General features: G+C 38.4%; 4 protein-coding genes and 1 pseudogene across 4 annotated transcripts; 2 read left to right on the forward strand and 3 right to left on the reverse strand.

Moving 5' to 3' along the window:
- Nucleotides 1-3637: 3637 nt before the first annotated feature.
- On the forward strand, nucleotides 3638-4930 carry LOC108844122 (protein ATAF2). The gene is made up of 3 exons (XM_018617337.2): nucleotides 3638-3888; nucleotides 3972-4252; nucleotides 4342-4930. Exons 1-3 carry the CDS (start codon nucleotides 3729-3731, stop codon nucleotides 4735-4737), a joined length of 837 nt encoding a protein of 278 aa, XP_018472839.1. The 5' UTR covers nucleotides 3638-3728; the 3' UTR covers nucleotides 4738-4930.
- Nucleotides 4931-5046: 116 nt separating this feature from the next.
- On the forward strand, nucleotides 5047-6422 carry LOC108844121 (receptor-like protein kinase FERONIA; annotated as a pseudogene).
- Nucleotides 6423-8933: 2511 nt separating this feature from the next.
- LOC108847880 (ATP synthase subunit beta-3, mitochondrial) lies at nucleotides 8934-11716 on the reverse strand. Its single transcript, XM_018621245.2, has 9 exons — nucleotides 11163-11716; nucleotides 10931-11006; nucleotides 10768-10856; nucleotides 10552-10669; nucleotides 10358-10461; nucleotides 10091-10249; nucleotides 9761-9985; nucleotides 9347-9658; nucleotides 8934-9275 (listed from the first exon to the last, which is right to left on the reverse strand). Exons 1-9 carry the CDS (start codon nucleotides 11628-11630, stop codon nucleotides 9162-9164), a joined length of 1665 nt encoding a protein of 554 aa, XP_018476747.2. The 5' UTR covers nucleotides 11631-11716; the 3' UTR covers nucleotides 8934-9161.
- A 1430-nt stretch (nucleotides 11717-13146) lies between these two features.
- LOC108846875 (putative F-box protein At2g04810) lies at nucleotides 13147-15918 on the reverse strand. The gene is made up of 2 exons (XM_018620059.2): nucleotides 15482-15918; nucleotides 13147-14188 (listed from the first exon to the last, which is right to left on the reverse strand). The coding sequence occupies exons 1-2, from the start codon at nucleotides 15773-15775 to the stop codon at nucleotides 13253-13255; spliced, it is 1230 nt and encodes a 409-aa protein (XP_018475561.1). The 5' UTR covers nucleotides 15776-15918; the 3' UTR covers nucleotides 13147-13252.
- An 8168-nt stretch (nucleotides 15919-24086) lies between these two features.
- Nucleotides 24087-25418, reverse strand: LOC108846859 (putative F-box protein At2g04810). Its single transcript, XM_057005690.1, has one exon. It carries the CDS (start codon nucleotides 25382-25384, stop codon nucleotides 24140-24142), a length of 1245 nt encoding a protein of 414 aa, XP_056861670.1. The 5' UTR covers nucleotides 25385-25418; the 3' UTR covers nucleotides 24087-24139.
- Nucleotides 25419-26320: the final 902 nt, after the last annotated feature.

Consider the following 26320-nt stretch of genomic DNA (forward strand, 5'->3'; position numbering starts at 1 on the left):
ACTTGGCCCATTTTGTTCAAGTTGTAGTGACGAGTGATTGATTGACAGAGAAGAGAGTGACCAACGTGGCCCATTAGTGACGAGTATATAACAAAAATGGTGTGACAAATGATGATTTGATTTCTGATCTTTTTTTGGTTGCATGTTATACTTCAAATTTTAAAATTAGTGGATGCAAAAAAATTAAACATATTTCTGTGACATGGAAAATGATCTGTTGCTTTGTTTTTCCACCACATACATTAATGTAGTGAAATTCTTTCTTCTCCAAATGATGTTATCGTTGGTCTGAAGTTAAAAAGTTATAGAAAAAACAATTTAAATGAATGAGAATTTGTTGGTCGAATGAAATTCAAGATGCAGACGGTGAAACAAAATGTATATATACATAACATAAGGGTATTAGAATCATTCTTGTTGACTATCTTTTTTTCTACGCTCACCCCTCAAAATTCAGAAAATCAAATTTGTTTGAAGAAAAATTGCAATTAGTTTGGTTCTTGCGGTCAAAATCAAATGGAATCATTAAAAATCTGTGTGAGCATTTTATTTTTCATGCTATAAATCATTATTGCAAGTTTGACAAATTTTGTTTCAGAAGTTCAATAGTAGAAATCTAGTACAAACTTAAAACTACTTCTCAGTAAAAATTCCAGAATACAACAATCCACGATTTACACAGCCATATCCATTATATATTATTTATCGTACTATAAGACAACTAGTCATATGAATAGTATATATGTGATGACGTTGTTGAAGATTATGTTCTAAGTTTCGACAATGATGTCCCAGCTTACATCCTTATCCAATTTCTTGAAGCATATTCCCGAAAATCTAAATACGACAAACCAAAAAAAAGGTAATAATCCATCACAACATATATGTTTAGGTCAAGTTAGGCAGCTATAACATCATGTTCCACGAAGCTTCCTATTTCGATTTACACAACGAGGACAACCGGAAGAAAGTATAATATTGATTTGTCTTATATAGTAACAAATTCAAATCAAGTCCAGATACAATTTATCTGATTTTTATAATAGGAAACCCACATTTATTATATTGGGCTTATGACTCTTATCTCTTCCTTTTAGACTAGTGTTACCACCCAAAAAGCGACAATTAACAAATTACATGCATATGTTTCAAAAAAGAAAGAAGTTACATGCATCATGATGGTTTCATTTTCTTTCTTGTAATTTATAATTTAGGTTTCATATGTACAAAATGATCAGGGAGAATTAGGGATGGTTATTTATTTAAACAGACGTGTATGAAACTATGCGACTTGTATAAATATCTACGTTCTTATCAACAAAATGAATATTGACAAAGTCATGTTTGACCAAAAATATTCTTATTCTTCATTTTCTAATACAAATATGAAAGTCCATATCTTAAAAACACAATGTTGAAATAGAACATAATAATAATTTATAGTGATAGTAAACGTAAGTGATGATCATCAAAAAGGAACAAGCCCACGTCAGTCTCTCATACACACCTACCACAACTTCTCTATTCAAATATTTTTAAATAGAAGATTCATGTGCATTGTTTAAACAAATCGCATCAGTTAATTAGTTCTTACGTAATGCGGTTTAATTAGTTCTTAATCAAGGATTGAAATAACGGCTTAATACCTCTTATAGACTTATACCCATTGTTTTATATATAACCGGGAAACAGTAGCCGAAGTGAAAACACATTTTTAAAACTTAAACCGAGTTAGAACCGATCCCGGAATTTTAGATTTATAGACGATTTAATAAAGATTTTAATAGTCTGGAGATCTGAATTTTTTTTTTTTATAAATTTGATGACCTATATGTATGTAGTTTCTTTTTTAAAAAAAATGGGAACATATAATGAATATTTCATCTAAGCTTAATCCATGATCGGTCTTTTTTCAAGTACGAGGCGTGTGAACCAAACGATATAACGTTGGATGACGTCACACGCCATGACGTGAACGTCGTTCAAAGAGGAAACTGTAATCCGCCGTGGAGAAGCTCACCGTAGTTACATCAGCTGTCCACCGTGCCGTCCCGAAAATTTTGGTGGCCTAAAGCATATTTATAAACAGTGGCCTATGATTAATTGTATATATTCTTACAAAATATTTTTTTTTTTAAAAACTAGCATATCAGTTTCGTTTTAATTAAAAAAAATTAGGCGAGTACTAGGCTCTCAGTTATATTGTAACTATAATATTTTAGTTTATTTCTCAACAATTAAAAATCATTTTTTAGATCAATTACTTGAAAATAAAAGATATAACAAATCAGAATCTAAAACAATCTAGAAATGCATACTTTAAAATACATGGTTTGCAATCATATTTTTTAACCAAAATAGAATAAACAAACCACGCAGTTAGAAAAACAACTACCTAAATTCAAATAAGAAATGAATGTTGTTTTCTAATCATTCAACTAATTTTTTTTTTTTTCAAAATATGACCTTAATAACTGTAAATAATCTGTGGCCTAAAGCTCATGCTTTAGTGGCCTTATGGGAGGGACGGGACTGGCTGTCCAGTAATAAGGATTAAGGCACATACAAAACTTCCAACACAAGGAATGCCGACTTCTCTTCAGCAAGTGTCTCTTTTTTTTTATGACTATAACATAACAAAAAGTAGTGGCTGCTGAGAAATTATATGACTTTTTTAGAAAAAGAAACATAACAGTCTTAAAAGATCTTAGCAGTAGACCTCGGCACAGAGGAAATATCCAAAAAAATCTGCGGTAACTATGATCCGTTATGTTCTACATGAATATTTACGTTTGTGATTTGTTTCGGTCTGAAAATTTTTAGATATCTAATTTTTTAAAAATATTTATAGATTATTCGATTTGATATGCTAATTATATTAAAAAATAAAAATAATACATAACATTAAACTAAATATTTTTTTAAAAACAATATTCTTCTAAAGTAATATCATACTAACAAACTGATATTTTTAACAGAAGTTGTAAAGCAAAATTCAATATTAACAAGTCTAAAAAAACTTATATGTTAACATTTGACTCAATATAAAAATTAAATTAGATATACAATAACCAAAACAAAAAAATTAACTAATTATATTATAAAATACGTATAGATATAATAGTTTGTATATATAATGTATATATAATTACATTATATATCTATAAATATACAGATCAGATCAGAAAGATATTCATGATTTAGTTTGAATTTTATAGATATTATATTTTGTTATTTTCTTTGCTTTCAAGCTTTACGGATATTTCAAAAATTTTGGATCTGAAAAAATCAAATATAACAAATAATTTGCCCAAGTGCTATGTGATAGTGGTTTAAGTAAAGCGGCAAAAGGGATAAGCTACACTGAGAAGCAGAGGATTAAGGTGTTGTTGACACTTAAAACCGGTCAACAATCTACGAGGGCTGCGAGTGACGTAAGCAATGACATCATCACTGTTTTTCATTAAGCCGAACCACCACCAAAACAACGCCACGTATGTCAACGGTCAGCGTAGAAAAGAAAACGGTATCTTTTGCCGCACGTGCTTGCTTGCAAACCTCATCTCCTGTCTTTTTTGTTTTGTTTTTAAAAATTAAGTTTCGGCGATTCTCGTCCTCTTATAAAACCTTCGTCGCCTCACACTCATCTCCTCGATTCCAATCTTCAGCAGACGACGAAACCCAGAGAAAATTAAAAAAAGAAAAAAAAAAGAAACTTTTGGAGGAGAATGAAAGCAGAGCTAAACTTACCAGCAGGATTCAGATTCCACCCCACGGACGAAGAGCTCGTGAAATTCTACTTGATCCGTAAATGCTCATCGGAGCAGATCTCAGCTCCGGTTATCGCCGAAATCGATCTCTACAAGTTCAACCCTTGGGAGCTTCCAGGTAAATCATTTAACGGTAAATATTCTTCCTTTTTTTTATTTCGAGAATCGTTGTTAAATTCGTTCGCTCTTTTCTTTGAACAGAGATGTCTCTGTACGGAGAGAAAGAGTGGTACTTCTTCTCGCCTCGAGACCGGAAATACCCAAACGGTTCGCGTCCTAACCGGGCAGCAGGTACCGGTTATTGGAAAGCCACCGGAGCTGATAAACCCATCGGTAAACCGAAGACGTTGGGGATAAAGAAAGCGCTCGTCTTCTACGCCGGGAAAGCTCCCAAAGGGATTAAAACGAATTGGATCATGCACGAGTATCGTCTCGCTAATGTCGATAGATCAGCTTCTGTTAACAAAAAGAACAACCTACGAGTATGTTATGTTCTGTCTTTTTATTTTTTCTTGTCTGAATGTGATGATGATTTTAATTATTAATTAACTTTTTTTTTTTTGGTTAACAGCTTGATGATTGGGTGTTATGTCGAATCTACAACAAGAAAGGAACCATGGAGAAGTACTACCCTGCTGATGAGAAACCGAGGACCGCATCGTCGCCTTTTGACACATCGGTGTCGACGTTGCAAGAGGAGGATTGTAGCAGCTCGGGAGGACACGTGGTGTCACCTGATGCGAAGGAGGAGGTTCAGAGCGAGCCTAAATGGAGAGAGCTTGAGGATGCTTTGGAGGCTTTTGATTCTTCCATGTTTGGTGGTGTTGGTGGTTGTTCCATGGACTTGTTGCAGAGCGATGCTTTTGTTCCTCAGTTCATGTATCAGCCTACTGATTGCTTCACTTCGTTCCAGGATCCGCTTGAGCAGAAACCGTTCTTGAATTGGAGTTTTGCTCCGCAGGGGTGAAGAAGATGAGATGGTTTGTCTGTGTTTGTGATGTGCTAGAGAGAAGTTTCTCAATCAGCTTTTGTTTCTTTGTAGTATAAAAGATTGTATTAGTGTTAATAGTTGTTAGCATCAATCAATGTCTCATTGATAGGCAAATTCTTGTAATTTCATTAGAAAATTTATATGAAAAAAAATATAACACATTCTTCAAGATGTTGGTTACACTTGTGTAGATATAATATAACTACAGAACAACCTTTTGGGTTTAGAATCTTCATATTGGCTTATTTCCTCAATGCCTTTTGGTGCGTCTCCCTCTTCTCCCTCTCCTCAGGACCCTACGCTCTCCTCAAAAACTTCAACGATGCATCTCAAACCGCCGCACAGGCGTCTTACGCTTACATCGTTAAGGAGTTAGTTGTGAATGTTGATGAAGGTGGGACGTTGAACATGACTTTCACACCAGAGTCAACGCCTTCTAGACTTCTAGTAGTGCCTATGCGTTTGTCAACGGGATTGAGGTGACTTCAATGCCTGCTGATATTTACACTAGTACTGATGGGACGTTGACGACTGTTGTTGTGATTCCTCCTCATGAAGGGAAAGGTCTGTGGCTTGCTCTTCATCCTAACCCAACCACCAAGCCTGAGTACTATGATTCTATTCTTAATGGAGTTGAGGTCTTCAAGATGAATAACACTGGTGCAACAAAACACACCATCAGCCACAGAGATGTGAAGACCACGAACATTCTACTTGATGAGAAATGAGTGGCTAAGGTATCTGACTTCGGTCTGTCGAAGACTGGTCCCTACACACACGTGAGCACTGTGGTGGTGAAAGGAAGTTTCGGTTACCTTCACCCAGAGTACTTCAGAAGACAGCAACTGACTGAGAAGTCCGATGTCTACTCCTTTGGTGTAGTTCTCTTGGAAGCTCAATGCGCACGGCCTGCCTTGGTCCTGACGCTAGCTAAATAACAAGTGAGCTTAGCTGAGTGGGCACCGTACTGCTACAAGAAAGGCATGCTTGATCAGATCGTTGATCCTTTTCTCAAGGGGAAGTATCACGCCAGAATGCTTTGAAAAGTTTGTTGAAACCGCGATGAAGTGTGTGCTAGACCACGGCATTGAGAGACCGTCGATGGGAGATGCTTTGTGGAACTTGGAATTCGCGTTGCAGCTTCAGGAAATCGCAGAGGAGAGTGGGAAAGGAATATGCTGTGTGATGGACATGGATGAGATTAAGTATGATGATGACAAGTGTAAAGGGAAGAACGATGATAAGGGCTCTGATGTTTATGAAGGGAACATGACTGACTCGAGGAGCAGTGGAATAGACATGAGCATTGGTGGTCGGACTTTTGGCCAGCCGCAGATGGACTCACTCCAAGTGTTGTGTTTCCTCAGATCATGAATCCTAAGGGACTTTAGAGAGAGAGAGAGAGAGAGTCTTAAAACCCGGTACAGTACCACCTTTCTAAACCGACTCCATCCAAAATGATTGTGCATCTGATACTACAACAATCATAAAGAGCGTAAAAACTAATGTGTTTTATTATTTTTTTATAAAATATGAAATATTTGATTACTTTCAATGTACTTTTTGGTTTGTCTTCACAAAAAAGTGATCAAAATGATTCAGACATGTTCTTTATCAGCTAAGAAAACATACCAATGAGATAAGTAATAGGGATAGTTGTCACCATCATCGACTAGAGGCAAACAAGAAACATCAAGCTTTCTTCTATTTCTTATCTGCACTGCTTTTGCATCTTTCCATGCAAATTCAGACATACACACAGTGGAATGAGCTTTTTATTTCTTTTTTATTATGGGCTAAAGTGCGCTTCACATTCACCAACAAACGAAAATAACGAAAATGAGAGAATTTCATTGGATCCATCTTGTCTTTACAAGTGGGGAGAGATTGAAACATCAACATTTGTCTCCTTTATTCCAAGTAAAAAACTACAACGAATGAACCTGTTTTTTTTTCCTCAGTGCATTACACTACTACACATATTTTTGTGTTTTACACAAAGAGCCACAAGTTGTTTGGAGAGCACTTTTTCTGAAATCAAAGTGTAATATGATCGAAAATACATTCCTTGCTTGCAAACGTAGAAATGTTTTGATTTTGTTGTGGTACTGTGTAGTTAGAAATCAGTTTAGGTTGTAGTTAGTTTTAACTTTTTTCACCTATCATATTTAATTATTTATTATTGCAATTCTAATATGTTAACAAAATATGTAATAACTGTGCAGAAATCTATTTTTCTTATCATTTTGTTATTCATTTACATATACTTTTTATTTATATATTTAATTAAATTTTGTAAATTATAATTGATTTGACATGTATTTTATGGACGTGGACATAGAAATTGTGACTAAGAATTTTTTATATCGAAAAAAATGTGGATGACGGAAATGTGTACATGTAAATTGTGTATAAACTCAAATCTCTTAGAATCCTAAATTTTAATTAATTATATGTTGATCGAACCGTATACGTTTGTTCACAATTTAATGTAGAACTAGATTTTGACCCGCCCTTTCAGAGGGCGGGTATATTTTTTATTATAAATTTTATTTAAGAAATTTAATTTCTATATTTGCAATTTTTAATCAGATTCGTGTTTAATATTAATTTAGTTTAGCATAATTTTTGGTAACTATATTAAATATGTCAAGTTGAATAACCATACACTTATTCCATGTGCATTTCAGAAATTATTTTTAACTTTATTTCTAAAGTTTGCAACATATTATATTTTATGAGTAGTTATCTAATATAATTAGTCAACAATATGCGTACCCAGAAAACCTGATTCGGAATCAATCCAAAAATCTCATACTCCATTAGATCTAGTCTTTATACTCGAACGGTTCTTAAAGTATTATATCTGAAAACTAATTTCAAACCAATCTGCACGGAAAACCGAATAATTATTTAAAAAATTATTTGGAAAATAAAATTTTAATATATTCTGTTAAATATGTGTATCTAAGTGGGTTAATATAGTTTTCACTAACTGAAAATAAAATTTAATATATTAAAAAATATTTTTAATTGAATAACCTATTTAAAACCTGTTAAAATAAATATGTTTATATGAATATTTTTTCGAAACTCAAAGAATCACAATTTTAAAACATCTTGAGTTTTTAATTTGGAAAATTTCAAAATATATATGGTTACAAATATGTTTTTAGTGTGTAAATGCTTACAAAGTATGTTTTTAGTTTGTAACTAAATTAAATAAGTCAAGTTTCATAACTATGCACTCATGTCATATGTATTTCAAAAAAACTATTTTTAAATTTTATTCATAAAATTTGCAACATATTATATATTTTAGTAGTTTTTATATTATATATACCAGTTATAATTGTCCATGTTTTATTACTAAACTTAAGTAGATGTTTTATAAAAAACATAATTGATACAGGTCACCACGTTAATTACATCTCACGATGTCAAAAAAGAAATTACATCTCAATATATAACTGCTTGTTTTTTGTAACTGATTAAATTGAGTGGGTGGACACTAATATAAAAAGAAAAAATAATTAGACGCAGTTAGAAAATTAAAGTAGATCCTGATTTTTATGGTTTTCCTAAGTGGTGGTTACATAAAATTATATTTTTGGGAAATATAAAGTTTATTTTTTTGTGTATGTATTGTTGAAAAAAAATAATTGGACCCAACTAATATCAATTGGTCATACTTCAACTTTAATAGTATTGATCTTGTAACCGGAGAGTGGGGATATAGTTAGAACATTCATGAGAAAAATGTGAATTAGAAACCATGAATAGAAAAATATGATAGAATAATTGAGGACAGTTGAACATGGATATAAGATTTTTCATATAGAATAATAAACATGAATACGATAATTGATTGTTTTTATAGTTTGGAAAAAGAAGATGTAGATTTTTGTTTGTAGATCATGAATGTATAAATAAAATATTGTGGAGCAGAAAGATGTGGATGTTAATAGTTGATTCTTGTGATTTTAAAATATTTAATATCTTATTTTAGTATTATCTAAGTATATTTAGATAAGATATGATTGTGAACAAAAAAATTGTGTATTAAAGATATTAAACATATGGATGGTTCTTTAAGTTTGCAGAAGCTTTTGATGTGAGAGTTCAAAACAAAAATAACTAGGTCGGATGGTTAAAAGGATAAAAAGAACAAATCAACACCAGAAAGTGTTTCTCATTATTTGAGAAGTCATGTGTCTTTCATTGTAATGTTTTCTTTTTTCTTCTTCTCCTCCTATCTCTCACACTCACAATAATGGGAATCCAAATGCATTCGCAGCTCGGCTTAAGACATTGCATTTGTTTTTCTTTTCGTTATTGTCAACAAAAAAAAAATGAAGATGTAAAAAGTATTAAGCATCCGACAGAGGTGAACCAATTTCTTAAGCTGCTGCCTCCTTGGAGATCTTCTCTGCCTTGGCAACCACCTCATCGATGCCACCAACCATGTAAAACGACTGTTCAGGAAGATCATCGTACTTACCATCGAGTAAACCCTGCAACAATATACAATTCTTATAAGCAGACAATCATGGAGCAGGGAAGGAAAGAAAGTCAGCATATATACCTGGAAACTGTTGATGTTTTCCTTCAGGTCGACGTATTTTCCGGGGGCACCCGTGAAGATCTCAGCGACATGGAATGGCTGACTCAAGAATCTCTGGATCTTACGGGCACGGGCAACAGTAAGCTTGTCATCTTCACTTAGCTCATCCATACCCAGAATGGCAATAATATCTTGCAGATTCTTGTAGTTCTGAAGCACTTTCTGCACACCACGAGCCGTGTTGTAGTGCTCCTCTCCCAGAATGTGAGGCGACAGCATACGGGATGTTGAATCTAGAGGATCCACCGCAGGATAGATACCAAGCTCAGAAATCTTCACATGGGAAAGAAAATAAGTATAAAGACGTCAGCTTTATAAGACTTGCCACAAAATAATAATGAATTGAATATCATCAAAAGGAGACAAATTCAAAACCTGTCTCGAGAGCACAGTTGTGGCATCCAAGTGAGCAAATGTTGTGGCTGGAGCAGGATCTGTCAGATCGTCAGCAGGAACGTAGATGGCTTGGACTGAGGTGATTGAACCTTTCTTGGTGGTTGTGATTCTCTCTTGAAGAGCACCAAGATCAGAAGCCAGAGTTGGCTGGTAACCCACAGCAGATGGGATACGTCCGAGCAAAGCAGACACTTCCGAGTTGGCCTACACAAATGAGAGAGTAGTACACCACGTTACATATACAGTCTCTTCTCTTTCATCAATGTATGGCACACATGTGCCAGAGGTAACGCAAACAAAAAGGCTCACCTGAGTGAAACGGAAAATGTTATCAATGAAGAGCAACACATCTTGGCCTTCGGCATCACGGAAATACTCAGCAACAGTCAAACCAGTAAGCCCAACACGGGCACGGGCACCCGGGGGCTCGTTCATTTGTCCATACACTAGAGCACATTTGCTCTCAGACTGTTTAGATGGGAAAATAAAGAGAATTTAGTAACAAAGATCAATCAAATGCCGCCGTTTGCTGGGAAAAAGAAAGGTAAAGGCAAATGCAAAATATTTGGAGAAAACCTGTTTCTCGCCTAGCTTGATGACACCACTCTCAATCATTTCTCTGTACAAGTCGTTGCCTTCACGGGTTCGTTCTCCCACACCAGCAAACACGGAGAAACCACCTGTTTTGTTCATCAAAATAAACCAATTAATAAAATAGAACCGGGGGTGCCACTGCAGAAACTACTTCAAAACTCCAAGAGAAATCATACCATGAGCTTTGGCGACATTGTTAATCAGTTCCATAATGAGCACCGTTTTCCCGACACCAGCACCACCAAAGAGCCCAATCTTTCCTCCTCTTTGGTAAGGAGCAAGCAGATCAACAACCTGGAAGGAATGAAAGCAACAAAAATGTTAGCTTGGAACATAAACGAGAACACGTGTATCTCCTAAGGAAACAACACAAGCTGAAGCCCAGGATCTACCTTAATACCAGTGGCGAGGATCTCTTGCCCAGTAGCTAGATCAACTAGAGCCGGAGCATCTCTGTGAATGGGTAAGTAATGCTCCGTCTCTGTCCAAGAATAAGAAACAAATTATCATTTACAGATTAACAGAAAGTGAGACAAAGGCTTAAGACTTTCTTACTAATTTCGCCTCTCTCGTCAATAGGTTCTCCAAGAACGTTCATGATACGACCAAGAGTAGCCCTTCCGACAGGAACCTGCGTAAACACACATAACAAGAACATGAATAAGATCGAAAGAACGAGACTTTCGTTAAAGTCAACCAAACGAGTTGAGTTCCCCATAACCGGATTTTCACAGATCTAAACCAATTAGATTTAAATAACAACAGATCTAAACACAAAGCTGCTTACAGTAATCGGAGCGCCGGTGTTGAGCACGCGCCTTCCACGGACAAGCCCCTCAGTACCATCCATAGCAATCGTCCTCACAACATTCTGACCCAAATGATGAGACACCTCAAGCACCAGCCTCGTCGGGTGATCCTGCACTTCGAGTGACGTCATGATCGGAGGCAGACCTTCCTGATCCTCGAATCTCACATCGACGATAGCACCGATGACCTGGCATACCTTCCCGATCGCGCCTTTTCCGCCGTAGTCGTAAGTCTTCTTCGCCGCCTCATCCTTCGCAGGAGACGACGGCGGAGGAGCCGGGGAAGAGGTCGAATACTCCGCGACACGGCCGAGGAGAGGAGCGAGGCGACGCGCGGGACCTGGTGACGGCAGCCTCGGGTTGCGGCTGCCGAGCAAGGAGGATTTGGAAGTGGATCTTCCCTGAGATGAACGGAGGAGCGATGATAAGATCCGTCGACTCGCCATCACTGAGATCGAGAGAGAGAGGGAGGGAGCGGCTAGGGTTGAAAATGAAATGTTCGTTGCGCTCTTCTCTATGACTATAACCAACGTAGACCACTTCTTCAGTGACACGTGTTTGTATTTCGATGGTGCACTTCCCTGATTATTTTCCATATCGAGCCATTGGTTAGGAGGAAATAATCAAACACATGATATCACAACCAAAGGTAATGATTTTCAACGTTTCGGACAGCAACAAAACAAAATGAAAATGTCTTAAAGGTGTGTTTCACAAAAAAAAATGTCTTCAAGGTTGTGAATGTAAACTACGGGAAGGTGTGGGTGTTATAAAATATCATGTAACTTTTTTTTTGTTTGTCACTGATAAAATATCATGTAACTAAATTAACAATATAATCAATTTTCAATAAAATATAGGTGTTATTTTATTATAGGAATCAGAATAACAAACTTGTTTAAATGATAACCGATGATATCTAGAATTTGATGGCATAATATTTTGAATAAGGAAAAGAGCGAATATAATTCACAAAGTTTTCAGATATATATAATATTCTAAAAATTAAATATAAATTTGTTTAAATATGTCCGTTTCACTGATTTTTTATTTATAAAATATAAACTATGAGACATTTCATCTACATTCAAAAGCACATTTGCCTATTTTGCCAATTAAAACTTCAGATCACCTACTTGGCAAATTACAAACTTAAATTTTGCTCAATTCTCCAATATTTTTTTAAAGTCTGAAAAGACTTTTGTTACTAGAAATGATATTTTACCATTTTTGGTTTCTTACTAACAAGTTGTAGTGTTTCTTCTAAACTCGGATGTGAGCATGACTTTCACTTCGGATGCATCAAGGAATGGTTAATGACCAAGAACATGTGTCCTCTTTGTAAGAAAAAAGTTCTTTAATTCGTTTCATGAAGCTAAAAGCTGAAGTGTTGGATGTCAACATTGATTTTAAGTTGTTTAGTGCTTGGCAGTTCAATGAACAATAAAGAAGTTCCATTTCACAAAATAAACAAATCTACTGGTATGTGTGCCGTTTATTATCACCTTAGGCACTTTCCTTGCATTTTAACAGATTTAGTCATTCATCGCTACGGCCGCACTTTTGCAATCAAATGACTAAAAGAGAAAGCTCAAAGTTGTCCCAATCAGTTTGCTTTGGTTAAGGCTTAACTGATTTCTAACTAGATATTTAACACACTTACACAATAGCAACGTGGGAATCAAATCACCAACGGCGAAACCACGCAACCCTGAAAATTAACTCTGATATATGCACTAAAATCCAAACCACGAAACCACGCAACTACTAGTTACCAGATGTGAGTATTGATTTGGCACCAAGATTTAAAATTTGGCGACGAACATGTTAAGGTTTTCAACGGTAATTGCTTGCGTACGTGATATGACATGTATTGTTTGTCACACTTTTTAAAAAATATTCAGTTTCAAAAGAAAAACATATAAACTCTATATCCTCAGTAAAAATCATTCTTAAATCCATTCGTATATCAAATAATCTAACAAACAAAAAAATAAAAAACTCTGCAAGAAACAAAATCACTTCATCAAGACTGAAGAAATTAAACTATACTCAAACAAAAAAACTACTAATAAGCAACTCCAAGAACATACCATTGGGTTCTGCTTATATAATAACATTTTTTCTCAGGCCATTCGATTCTACTTGTAGCAAGATCGAAGACACCGCAGACCGAACCGTGATGATCATCATCACTATCTGGCCAAACATCATCTTGAACGAAATTTATCGAACCACTCTTGATTCCATGACCAAAATCGTTAACCGGTGCTTTTACCGTAACACCTTGACCAAAAATCAACATCTCGTTGTCTCCAATAGAATATACTCTCTCCCACATGCAACTCTCGAGATTCATCTTAAACACGTAAAACAAAAGCTTCTCTCGATTTTTCTTCACTTCTTTTAAGCTCAAGACGATGAGAACCTCTCCCGACTCCTCGATAGCTAGTCTCGTCTTCCAAGTGTATTCCCACGGTTTCTCATCAAAGCGAAAAGGATGATGCTCATAAGTGTCCAACTCTATATATCGAGAGAAGTCGAAAATTTTGATGTGCTTTTCAGCTGTCAACACGTAAAGCTTACGGTTCCTATAAGCCACATCCACGAAACCCGAACCTTTGCACTTGATATCGACACTCGACCACAAATGATCTCCTTTCCTGTGTGAGAACAAGAAAGTCTGTCTGAATATCCAAGCAACGAAATAATCACCTGACGTGTCGTCTACCCACAGAACAGCTGTGTTTTTCCATAGGAGATCATCTCTCGACACTTTTTCCCAGGGCAGGGATCCGTCCCTATCACGTTTTGGCTTTAATGTCATTGTTGGAAGATTGATCCTTTTAAACGTTATAAGGTTCAAAAGATAGATGTTACAACTATGATTCACCATCAGGAGCCAGCTCCCGTAGCTAGCCATACAAGAGCAGCTGCTTAAATCTTTTCTCGGGTAGTGAATGTTCGAAGAACCACCTTCTTGGTGTATGATTCGGCGAGTATTAGAGATATGTTGGGCCGGAAGATATGTATCTTACGGACCAAGTCTGTGAAGTCCGTGAAACCCATGAAAACCCTCAAGACTAAAAGTAAAGACTTGAATAACAAGTTAACCTCAAGATATTCTTAGCATATTTCCATTAAGTATTTAGGAAAGTTAACATTATCTAGTGTTAACATTATATTAATGTTAGCACTATATATATGGATCTTGTATTTTCATATCAAACACAACACAATAATATTATCATATTCTATTCTACTTTACATGGTATCAGAGCAGACGATTTTTTTTTTTGGGATCGAAATTAAAACTTCCACTTTAAAGTTTTGATGGTGTTCATTGGTGGTGTTGACGATGAAGACGGTGAAGATGATCCAGACGACGAAAATGTTGATTTACGTGAATTTTGTCTTAAAGTTCACGTGTGTATGTTTTAACATAAGTTATTAGGGTTTATTTTTCTATTCTATTATTATTAAGTTAAAAAAAAAAGGTTAGTGGTTGGGTACGTTAGACGTGAGGCTTTCTTTTATCAATGGTCTGGTTTTAATATATGAGTTAGTGTTGTTGGTGAAAGAGAATCGAGAGGGTTTTATTAATAATAAGGGTTTGTGGTTTCACATGGGTTATTATTATCTAAGATTTTCTATAGTTTAGAATTTCTTAAGATGTTTTTTTTATTGTTCCATAGTTTGGGATTTATGGTTATAGTTTAACCATCACGGGGGAGTTCTAGTTGAACGCTCATGTTTTTAGGTCTATTTTAGTCCAAGTTACGGACTGTCCAAGTTAAGGACGATTATTTGTGGAGATGCAGTTGCACCCACAGGATGTATTCCCATTGTCAAGACCAAAGAAGAGCTGAAGTTGTCATCCCTCATTGTCTAAGTCGAAGTATATTCCCGAAGGAATCTACTGATTTGTTTTCCTCGACATAGTGTCCACGACATACGTGGTCTATTTTGTGATTGCAGATTTACGTGTTGCATCCCACGTTTGTCGTGTGGGGGAGTATTAGAGATATGTTGGGCCGGAAGATATGTATCTTACGGACCAAGTCTGTGAAGCCCGTGAAACTCATGAAGACCCTCAAGACTAAAAGTAAAGACTTGAAGAACAAGTTAACCTCAAGATATTCTTAGCATATTTCCATTAAGTATTTAGGAAAGTTAACATTATCTAGTATTAACATTGTGTTAATGTTAGCACTATATATATGGATCTTGTATTCTCATATCAAACACAACACAATAATATTATCATATTCTATTCTACTTTACAGCGAGGGTACCTCTCGTGTAAATCTTGTCCGTCTGGTTCTCTTCTGTAGACTTGGTGTTCGTCTTCGGACAAGATCGGTGAACCACCTACGTGTATGATCTGAAGCGGGCATGGAGGCAGATTATCGCATGTTTTCCAGACGGAATACCAATCTGAGCAAACGAGTTTTGCTCGGTGAGAATCGAGAGGGCTCAAGGTTTCGAAGATCATTCGGGAAACATCAGGGGGAAGTTTGGACCAATCGGTAAATTCAACCGATTCTTGTCTGTCCTTCTTTTCAGTGATAAAACCCTTGGCCGTATTCATGCCTGCGCTTAACTGCCCAGCACACAAAAATTCAAACGAGGGTTACCGTTTTGATTTATTTATAATATTACTAAACCCTAACTTGTACATTTATTTAAGGTCTAACTTGTACATTTATTTTTAAAAAGTTAATAGTATGATTTAATAAATATACTTTTATATTTATTATAATATTATGATTATCAATATTTACATTTTATATAACTATAAGATATTAAAAATCTTAATATTATAATAAATATAAAAGTATATTTATAAAATCATACTAGAAAATATTTTTGTTTCAAAGTTTTATAATACAAATTAAAATATAATATGTATATATTTACAATTTCTATTAATTCAATATAACATTTTTATTGAATATTTTTAGTTTTTTTTTTTTTTAAACAAATTTTACTCTCCCGTAGTTGCAAACGTAAATCACATTTTGATTTTAAGGTTTAAAGCGATTTGAAACGATTTATAATGTGTATTTCAAAACACCAAATTTATTGTATTTTAAATTTGAAAAATGTTGTGGTCTCTTTTATAATTAAATAGAGCAATTCATATAAAAATGTAATAGTCTATCACTTTCTAGTTTTATTTAATTAATTTTATATTTAATTTATTTTTAATAAAGTTCCACCACTCATATTTTATGCTTTAATCTATATTTTATTTTTGAGTTCATTAAACTCTACAACATTAATCTTTTAAATACAAAGATAAAGTTTAAACATCAATCTTCTAAATTCAGGAGGAGTATTTGTGTAAAATTTTTGTGGTGGATGTAATTATTTTGTTAGTCATATGTTACTTTCAGATTATTTTTATTCTCAACGTAATTATTTTGTTGATTATTTGTGCTTGGCATGACCTTTCAAATTAGACTTTGACCTCTAGAAATATAATTTTGTTAATCGGAAGCTCAATTTAGAATCCCCAAAGGTCACTATCTTATTGCCCTGTTGGTCCTAAAAGTTTCCATGGATATATTTTCAATTTAAAAGCCCAGGACATGGGATTTACGTTTTTCCACTTGATCAAGAACATGTGTCCTCTTTTTTTTTTGATCGAAACCTTAAATTATTATTAGGAAAAGAGTTTAATCACCCAGAGGTGGATACAATGGGGAGGTTACAAGCTGCTTTGGCAAGCCTGTCAACATCCATGTTTTGGAGTCTTGGAATAAAGGAAAAGGAGATAGAATCAAAGGAACTACTCAACAAGAAGATATCATGGAGGATTCCTTGGATTTCAACGGCCGAGCCGTTACTGGATAGAAGGTCGACGAGACTTTTTGAATCCGAGAAGCATTCCAGCTTCCGAAGTCCCGAAGAAGAGGCAGCAATTAGAGCTGTCTTTACCGCTAGAGCTTCAGCCATCAAGGCCGAGCTAATGAAGATGCGGTTTGTAGAACCTTGGCTCACTAGGGAACCCGATGATGACCTGAAGAGCCATCCTAATCCGGCTACTCCAGTCCCCGCTATCCACGAAGCATCCGTGAAGCATTTAGTAGCAGAGGAGGAGGAGCGGTGAGGTGGAGCAGAACCGCGTCCCGAGGGAGGTTTAGTAGGGGTTGTAATCTGGGCATTTTGCCATGACCTTGCCTCTTTCATAGCTCTATCCACCACCTCCTGATCTGCATAAGCTATATTCTCAAAAACCAATTTGTTTCTACTGGTCCAAAGGTACCAGAGAATCCAAGGGTGGAGAGGAGCGGAAACAGCAGTTGGCGGGAGGCTAGTGAGGAGATGACAGGTTTGAAGAAGCTGAGCCACCGTTGTAATAGAGTTTGGGTCTGGTTTGTTAATGGCGGGGGTCAGGTCCCAAATCCTTTGAGCCACTGGGCAGTGGAGGAGAACATGAAGAATAGATTCTGGTTCACCGCAGTTCTTACATGCGAAGGAGCCTGAAATGCCACGGGACCGGAGAGCTTCTCCTACAGGAAGAGCATTGTTCATGAGCCTCCACAAGAAGAGCTTAAGCTTAGGCAGAGTCTTCAAGTTCCAAATGTAACGGGACCAGTTAAAAGCACCTGCCGAGGTAGGGATGCTTGCTGTTTTAGTCAAAGCATAACCTGATCTGGTAGAGAAAATCCCACTCTTCTCGGGAAGCCATACTATCGAATCAGTCATGTTAAAGGTACTCAAAGCGAGTTTCCTGATGTGGTTCTCGTACTGCGGCAAGAGGCTTCGTATAGCTTTGACGTCCCAATTCAGCGTAGAAGCGTTGATAAGGGAATCCACCGTCGCATTGCTAGATGCTTCAGTTGGGGGGCCGATTGGACAAAGAGGCATAGACGTGGAGAGCCAATTGTCAGCCCAAATCTTGGTGTCACTCCCATTACCAACAACTTTCCCTATTCCCAGCTTCAAGACTTCACGTCCCGCAAGGATACCCCGCCAGCCATGAGAACAGTTCGACGGGGCCTCACACTCTAAGAACTCAGCGTGTTTGCAGTATTTGTTGAGAAGAGTGCGACTGAGAAGAGATGCAGGTTCTTTGATAATGCGCCAGGAGATTTTAGCCAGCAGAGCGTCGTTGAAGTGTTGAATCTCTCGGAAACCTAACCCACCCTCAGATTTAGGTAGGGTGAGTCTTTCCCAAGAAACCCAACACAATTTCCTAGTCTCCGGTGTAGCGTCCCACCAAAACCGGGTAAGAACTGATTGTATTTGCTTACACAAAGATTGGGGGAGCTTGAAGCACGTCATAGAGTAGGTGGGCATAGCAGCCAATACTGCTTTGAGCAGAACCATTTTACCAGCGCCGGATAGGAGCTTAGAAGCCCAGCTATGCGATCGTTGGCGTATCCGGTCCACAATCCCTGCGAAGATATCTCTTTTCTTTCTTCCGAAGTGTTCCGGGAGACCCAGGTACTTGCCAATGCCTCCTTCGCCAGCTATATTCAGACTCTGTTTAACTCTAGCTTTTGCAGCACTAGTTGTCTTTGACGAGAAGGTGATGGCAGATTTTCCTCTATTAATGCATTGTCCCGACGCTTGGGCATAGCGATCAAGGATCCGAGAGAGGGCAGCGCAGCTCTTAGGATCAGACCGGGAAAAGAACATAGTGTCATCGGCAAAGAGGAGGTGATTGATCGGGGGGCAGCTTCTCCCAACTTTAACCCCTGGTAGAGACCCGTCTTCTTGTGCCTTAGCACATAGACCCGACAAGACCTCCGTGCACAAGATGAATAAGTAAGGAGATAGCGGGTCTCCTTGTCGTAAGCCACGGGAAGGATAGACTTTTCCTTGAGGGGCTCCATTCACTAAGAAGGAGTACGAGACCGAGGAAACGCACTCCATCGTCCAATCAATCCATAAATCATGGAAGCCCAACGTGGCTAAGACTTCTCGTAGGAAATCCCATTCGATCCGATCGTAAGCCTTACTCATATCTGTTTTCACCGCCATAGAGAATCTCTTCTTGGCCTGTGAGGTACGCAGGTAATGCAAAATCTCATGAGTAATCAGAACGTTATCGGCTATAGCTCTACCCGGAACGAAGGCCGACTGGTGAACCGAGATCAGAGACGGGAGCAAAGGTTGGAGTCGCTTCGTCAAGATCTTAGCGATGATCTTATAGTGGGTATTGCATAGCGCTATCGGCCGATAATCAGACACTTGCTTAGGACCCTTAATCTTCGGGATAAGACGGAGGTGTGTCTCGTTTTGACGCTGGTGCAAAGTACCGGAGATAAAGAAATCCTGGATCTCACGAATGACATCATCACCGATAATATCCCAAAAGGTTTGATAGAAGCCTGCTGAGAAGCCATCCGGACCCGGTGCCTTGTCTGCGTGAATGGCAAAGGCAGCAGCCTTTATCTCGCAAGGAGCCGGGATAGAGATCAGCTGCGAGTTCATTGCGTCTGTAACCTTCGGGGAGAGAACTTCGCGAACTACCGACAGGTCTCCCGATGACTCAGTAGAGAAGATGTTACGGTAGAAGTCCGCGATAGTATTAACTATCTGGTTCTCGGTGAACACCGCGTTACCCGACGAGTCTTCAAGAACAGAGAACTTATTCTGTGCTCTTCGTCCCCTGGTAATAGCATGAAAGAAGCGGGAGTTACGATCACCCGCAGTCAACCATTGTATCCGACTTCTCTGCCGCCAGTATTGTTCTTCTTCAGCGTAAGCTTCGGTTAGCTTGAGCTGAAGGGAGTCTATCAGGGACTGGTTTGGGGACGGGTCAGAGAGGGCGCTTTCGAGTAGCTCCTGAGAAGTACGAATGATCTCCAAGCTGCGCTTGTTTTGCTCCTTTGACCACTGGATCAAATTCGTACGCACCCGGTTCAACTTGGTGATGACGGATTCGCGAAGAGACGAAGCCCACGAGTCGTCGACCAGCTTCCTAACTTCGGGTTTTTCTCTAAGCTGTCTATCAAAGCGGAAGACTCCTTTCTTCTTCTTCAGGTTCTCATCAAAGTAAGTGACCACCGGGCGATGATCAGAGCCATCAAATCGAAGATACTCACATCGCCCTGCCGGGAACATCTCAGACCAAGAAATGTTGGCCATAGCTCTGTCCAATCTCGACTGGATGAAGTGGGTGTAGCGGGTTCCTCGCCACGAGAGGGAGTTACCAGAGTGCTGTAGGTCCCAAATGCCGTTTTGGGAGATGAAACTGCGGAAGGCTAAGAAAGAGCCTTCCCATCTAAGAGGGCCGCCCACTTTTTCTGCGTTGTCGAGAAGGTCGTTGAAGTCTCCCGTTAACAGCCAGGCACTATCAGTTCGAGAACTACCAAGATCAGTAAGGTTGTTCCAGAATTGTGCTCTTCCTTCTCGCTGGGGTGCTCCGTAAACGTAGGAAACAAAGAACTCTTTATTATTGACCTTAACACAGGTATCAATACAATTTGGAGATGAGTTTAATACATCAAGCTGCACAGAATCCTTCCATGAAAGAACGAGGCCCCCACTAAGACCTTCCGGGGGTACAATGAAGTGATTAGTGAGCTCGGTGTTGCGGAAGTGTTTGAGCACTGCATCTTCCTGATTTTTGGTCTCCATCAGAAACAGAATATCCGGGGAAATCTTTGAGATGATTTCCTTCAGACGACGAACTGTTAGGGTGTTTCCAATCCCTTGACAGTTCCAGCTCAGACTTGCTAAGGAAGAGAGCTTTGATCGGTCCGAAAAACCGACCTACGCTTCGAGATTGCTGGAATGAGAGTAGTTCTTGGTTGAGTTCCAGCAGATTGCGGGGGGTTTGAATCTCCAGCTGCCATCGCATTCCCTGGTGCCTTCCTGCGAGGGGAGTTACGGCGAGGGGAGCTCTGTGACTTAGTGACCCTGCGTCTCTTTAGACTTACTCCTGGGGGAGTAGACCGAGCTGCTCGTTTGCGCGAAGGTGGAGGGTTCACCACTTTCATCTTTCCTGCTGCCTTAGCTGCAGCTGCCGCTGCTTTTCTATCCTTTGCAGAAAGTGCTGGCGGTTGAGGAGAGGGAGAGTGCACACACGGGCCCAGTCTAAGTGACACATGAAGCCTGTCTTCACTAAGAGTTCTTATTGGGGAAGAGGGCTGATCATCTAGACTTGGAGAGGGGGATACAGCAGGGATCTTCTTTGATGACGATGGGAGAGAAACTCGTCCAGCCGGCTCAGGGGACATAATGTCATCCAAGTATTGGAGCTCGACTTCTTGGAGGCGCCCAGAATCAGAATTGGCAACCCCATTAACCAGTAGAGGGACCCGCCCTCCAGAAAGCCTTTCAAGTGCAGATCTCCTTTCCAGACTTCGGTTACTGTGTTCCCGAGTCTGGTTTGAGACAGATCCTGTCATAGTCTCTCTGTGTGGTCTCGGGGAGGGGGTATGAGAGACTTGGGAGGGAGCTGAGTGAGAAGCATCACCTCCAGTTACTTGTCTTGGGACTTGCCTCCATATGCTTTTCGGAGAGGCACTTTGTAGTCTTGAGTCCTGAGATCTGTGAGTGCCAGAGGGAGTATGGAATGAGGGAGTTCGTCCCTGGACTTGGGAGCGAGGAAGGTCCCTATTCACATCACCCTTTCTCCTTTCATAAACGTTGCGATAATGTCTCTGAGAGCCATGGGGGAGATTGAGATCTCTGTTAGACTCGTTGAAGCCCATACGAGAAGAGCCCCGATGTTCCGGGAGAGGAGGAGGAGGGTATCGTTCAGAGCGGGACGAAATCCTTGAAGATCTCTTCTCATCTTGCCTTCGCCTATCATCATCAAGTCGCTCCATAGTTCTTGTTTGAGAAATGCTTGGGCGCGAAGGCGGGAGGTCTCGGGCCTGACGCTGATATGGGCAGTCGCCCTTTTCATGCGAGAGAGAGCTGCACAAGAAGCAGTGCTTTTCAAGTTTTTCATACTGAAACTCCACTCTCTTAACTTCACCAGAAGATAAAGTGATATCCATCTCCATCTCGAGAGGCTTGAGGCCATTAATCAGAACACGAACCCGTCCACGGTCGATATCCTTTTTCTCGACATGACCTAGCTCTTCTCCGATAGCAGTGATGGTTTCTTCAGTCCAGTGATGTAGAGGGATCCCATGGATAGTTATCCAGAATGGGATGTAAGCCGGAAAGTTATCCGACACGATTGGCTCCCACCTCTGTAGAATCACCATCCATTTCTTGAAGTGAAAGGGTGCCTTGTTGAGGACGGAGAGGAGGTCATGTTCTGTTTCGAACTTGAACTGAAACAAATTGGGGCCAAGGTCGCGACCAGAGATCGAGCCCACCACATGCCAATGTTGAAGGAAGAAATCCACCAAAGCTCTGGTTTTTTGGATGGAAGGGTTTGTAACCCTACCAATGAGGGTGAGACTGTGCTCTGCGATGAGGTTCTCGTTGACAGAGTTCGGAATCCGTAGAGGGGGTTTGCGACGGGACCTTGGAGCTTCAGCAGCCCACTTCCCTTTCTCCGATCTCGAGAACTTGTTGCTAGCCATAGCTCAGGAAGTGTTGAAGAGTAGTGAAAGTTGTGAGATAACTGTAGGAACTACGCTTTCACTTCTACGAGCAACACTTACAAACTGAGCTTTACGAACCACCGAAAGGACCTCAGAGTCGAGGTAAAAGAACGGCAAGGGTCTGAAACCGCACCACCGTAGTAGACTCCAGCGTCGGAGTAGATTAGCGAGGTCAGAGGCGTCAAGCTCCCCCCATAATGGAAGGGGAGAACAAGGAGACCAAACTCGCGAGAAGTTCTGTAGATCTACGGCAACTAGAGTGTTGGAAGGTAGCAAAACTCAGTCGACGTTCTTCAGGGAGAAGCAGGGGTTCCGGATCTGTGAAAGTTGAGGTAATCGGAGCAGGAGAGGCGGAGCCGTACAACACCGTCCGTACTATCGCCTTGAGAGAGATGTCATTAGGTGGTTGTTCAAGAACATGTGTCCTCTTTGTAAGAAAAAAGTTCTTTAATTCGTTTCATGAAGTTAAAAGCTGAATGTGTTGGATGTTAACATTGATTTTAAGTTGTTTTATTCCAAAGTTACAGTGCTTGGTAGTTCAATGCATAATACAGAAGTTCCATTTGACAAAATAAACAAATCTACTGGCATGTGTACCGTTTATTATCACCTTAGGCACTTTCTCTGCATTTTAACAGATTTAGTCATTCATCTCTACCTCCGCATTTTTTCAATCAAAAGACTAAAAGAGAAAGTTCTAAGTTGTCCCAATCAGTTTGCTTTGGTATAAGGCTTAACTGATTTCTAACTAGATATAAGTAACACACTTACACAAATAGCAACGTGGGAATCACCCACGGCGAAACCACGCCCACGGCGAAACCACGCAACCCTGAAAACTCTGATAAATACACTAAAATCCAACTGCACTACTAGTTTACCACATAATAACCTCTGCCCCATTATGTTGTGGATTGTCCTAGGCACTTCCAGTACTGCTCTTTCCAGTTTTCACTACAGACAGAGAAGTATTTGCTTGTATCCAAAAATGATGACCCACCACAACAGTCAATCCACTATGCTCAGACTCCATCGGCATCCCTAAGACTAATGAGTATCAGTTGGCCAGCTTCTCCAGTACTTCTATGACCTCAACATACATGGCTTAGTTTCTTTGTGTGTTTCTGACCTCTGCTTGTAATTTGTACTGACATTTTCCATTTCCAACATGTGAGTATTGATTTCGAACATGTTAAGGTTTTCAACGGTAATTGCTTGCGTGATACGACATGTGTTGTTTATCACACTTAAAAAAAAAATATTCAGTTACAAAAGAAGAACATAAACTCTATATCGAATTTCCTCAGTAAAAAATCATTCTTAAATCCATTCGAATATCAAATAAACTAACAAACAAATAGATAAAAAGGTCTGCAAGAAACAAAACCACTTCATCAAGACTGAAGAAAACTACTTAAACAAAAAGACTACTAATAAGCAACTCCAGGAACATACCATTGAGTTCTGCTTATGTGAAAACATTTTTTCTCAGGCCATTCGATTATACTTGTAGCAAGATCGAAGACACCGCAGACCGAACCATGACCATCACCACGATCTGGCCAAACATCATCTTCAACGAAATTTATCGAACCACTCTTGATTCCATGACCAAGATCTTTAACCGGTGCTTTTACCGTAACACCTTGACCAAAAATCAACATCTCGTTGTCTCCAATAGAATATACTCTCTCCCACATGCAACTCTCAAGATTCATCTTAAACACGTAAAACAAACGCTTCTCCTGATTCTTCGCTTCTTTTAAGCTCAAGACGATGAGAACCTCTCCCGACTCCTCGATAGCTAGTCTCGTCTTCCAAACGTATTCCCACGGTTTCTCTTCAAAGCGAAAAGGATGATGCTTATAAGTGTCCAACTCTATATTTCGAGAGAAGTCGAAAATTTTGATGTGCTTTTCAGCTGTCAACACGTAAAGCTTACTGTTCCTATAAGCCACATCCACGAAACCCGAACCTTTGCACTTGATATCGACACTCGACCACGAATCATCTCCTTTCATGTGTGAGAGCAAGTAACTCTGTCTGAATATCCAAGCAACGAAATAATCACCTGACATGTCGTCTATCCACAGAACAGCTGTGTTTTTCCATCGGAGATCATCTCTCGACACTTTTTCCCAGGGTAGGGATCCACGTCCCAAGTAATTTCTCCTATCGTGTTTTGGCTTTAGTTCCATTTTTGGAAGATTAATCCTTTCAGACGTTATAAAGTTCAAAAGATAGATGTCATCACGATAATTCACCATCATGAGCCAGCTCCCGTAGCTAGCCATACAAGAGCTCCTGCTTAAATCTTTTCTCGGGTAGTGACTGTTCGAAGAACCACCACCTTCTTGGTGTATGATTCGGCGAGGGTACTTCTCGTGTAAATCTTGTCCGTCTGGTTCTCTTCTGTAGACTTGGTGTTCGTCTTCGGACAAGATCGGTGAACCACCTACGTGTATGATCTGAAGCGGGCATGGAGGCAGATTATCGCATGTTTTCCAGACGGAATACCAATCTGAGCAAACGAGTTTTGCTCGGTGAGAATCGAGAGGGCTCAAGGTTTCGAAGATCATTCGGGAAACATCAGGGGGAAGTTTGGACCAATCGGTAAATTCAACCGATTCTTGTCTGTCCTTCTTTTCAGTGATAAAACCCTTGGCCGTATTCATGCCTGCGCTTAACTGCCCAGCACACAAAATTTCAAACGAGGGTTACCGTTTTGATTTATTTATAATATAACTAAACCCTAACTTGTACATTTATTTAAGGTCTATCTTGTACATTTATTTTTAAAAAGTTAATAGTATGATTTAATAAATATACGTTTATATTTATTATAATATAATGATTATCAATATTTACATTTTATATAACTATAAAATAGTAAAAATCTTAATATTATAATAAATATAAAAGTATATTTATAAAATCATACTAGAAAATATTTTTGTTTTAAAGTTTTATAATACAAATTAAAATATAATATGTATACATTTAACAATTTCTATTAATTCAATATAAAATGTTTATTGAATATTTTTGGTTTATTTTTATTTTTATTTTTAAAAACAAATTTTACTCTCTTGTAATTGCAAACGTAAATCACATTTTGATTTTAAGGTTTAAAGCGATTTGAAACGATTTATAATGTGTATTTCAAAACACCAAATTTATCTATCTTATTAAAACAGGAACATTACAACTTTTTCTAGGTGGATTTTTAAAGGTGGATCTCATATATTTAAATTAAATGTCTCATTCTTTATATATATTATGTACCATAGTCTAACTTTGCATTGATGTATTTCCTTAAATACAATTATTCTTTTTGTCCATATTCTATATATGATTTTTACATTTATTACATGTCGATTTAAATAAGATATATACTAAGAATACTAAAAAATATTAATCGTTCTATAATTACCTTATACAATTCATTTTAAATTGATCAATATATTTTCATTGGCCATATTAATTTTATTAGTATGAATAACATTAGGTAGATAAGTCATAGACACATACATAAAGATATGACTATTCTTATAACTACGTTGGGCCTAATCTACTTTCTAAAACAAATAACACATAGCTTCATATATTGT

The sequence above is a fragment of the Raphanus sativus genome, chromosome 3, assembly GCF_000801105.2.
Source record: "Raphanus sativus cultivar WK10039 chromosome 3, ASM80110v3, whole genome shotgun sequence".
Taxonomy (NCBI): domain Eukaryota; kingdom Viridiplantae; phylum Streptophyta; class Magnoliopsida; order Brassicales; family Brassicaceae; genus Raphanus; species Raphanus sativus.

Excerpts from the sequence above, each read along its gene's own strand:
- LOC108846859 (XM_057005690.1), bottom strand. The coding sequence starts at position 25,384 with ATGAATACGGCCAAGGGTTTTATCACTGAAAAGAAGGACAGACAAGAA.
- LOC108847880 (XM_018621245.2), bottom strand. The coding sequence starts at position 11,630 with ATGGCGAGTCGACGGATCTTATCATCGCTCCTCCGTTCATCTCAGGGA. Across the intron at positions 11,007-11,162 it reads ACACCGGCGCTCCGATTACT|GTTCCTGTCGGAAGGGCTAC; the intron begins GTAAGCAGCTTT and ends GTGTTTACGCAG. Across the intron at positions 10,857-10,930 it reads TGACGAGAGAGGCGAAATTA|AGACGGAGCATTACTTACCC; the intron begins GTAAGAAAGTCT and ends ATTCTTGGACAG.
- LOC108846875 (XM_018620059.2), bottom strand. The coding sequence starts at position 15,775 with ATGAATACGGCCAAGGGTTTTATCACTGAAAAGAAGGACAGACAAGAA. Across the intron at positions 14,189-15,481 it reads ACGGACAAGATTTACACGAG|AATACTCGCCGAATCATACA; the intron begins AGGTACCCTCGC and ends CAACATATCTCT.
- LOC108844122 (XM_018617337.2), top strand. The coding sequence starts at position 3,729 with ATGAAAGCAGAGCTAAACTTACCAGCAGGATTCAGATTCCACCCCACG. Across the intron at positions 3,889-3,971 it reads CAACCCTTGGGAGCTTCCAG|AGATGTCTCTGTACGGAGAG; the intron begins GTAAATCATTTA and ends TTCTTTGAACAG. Across the intron at positions 4,253-4,341 it reads ACAAAAAGAACAACCTACGA|CTTGATGATTGGGTGTTATG; the intron begins GTATGTTATGTT and ends TTTGGTTAACAG.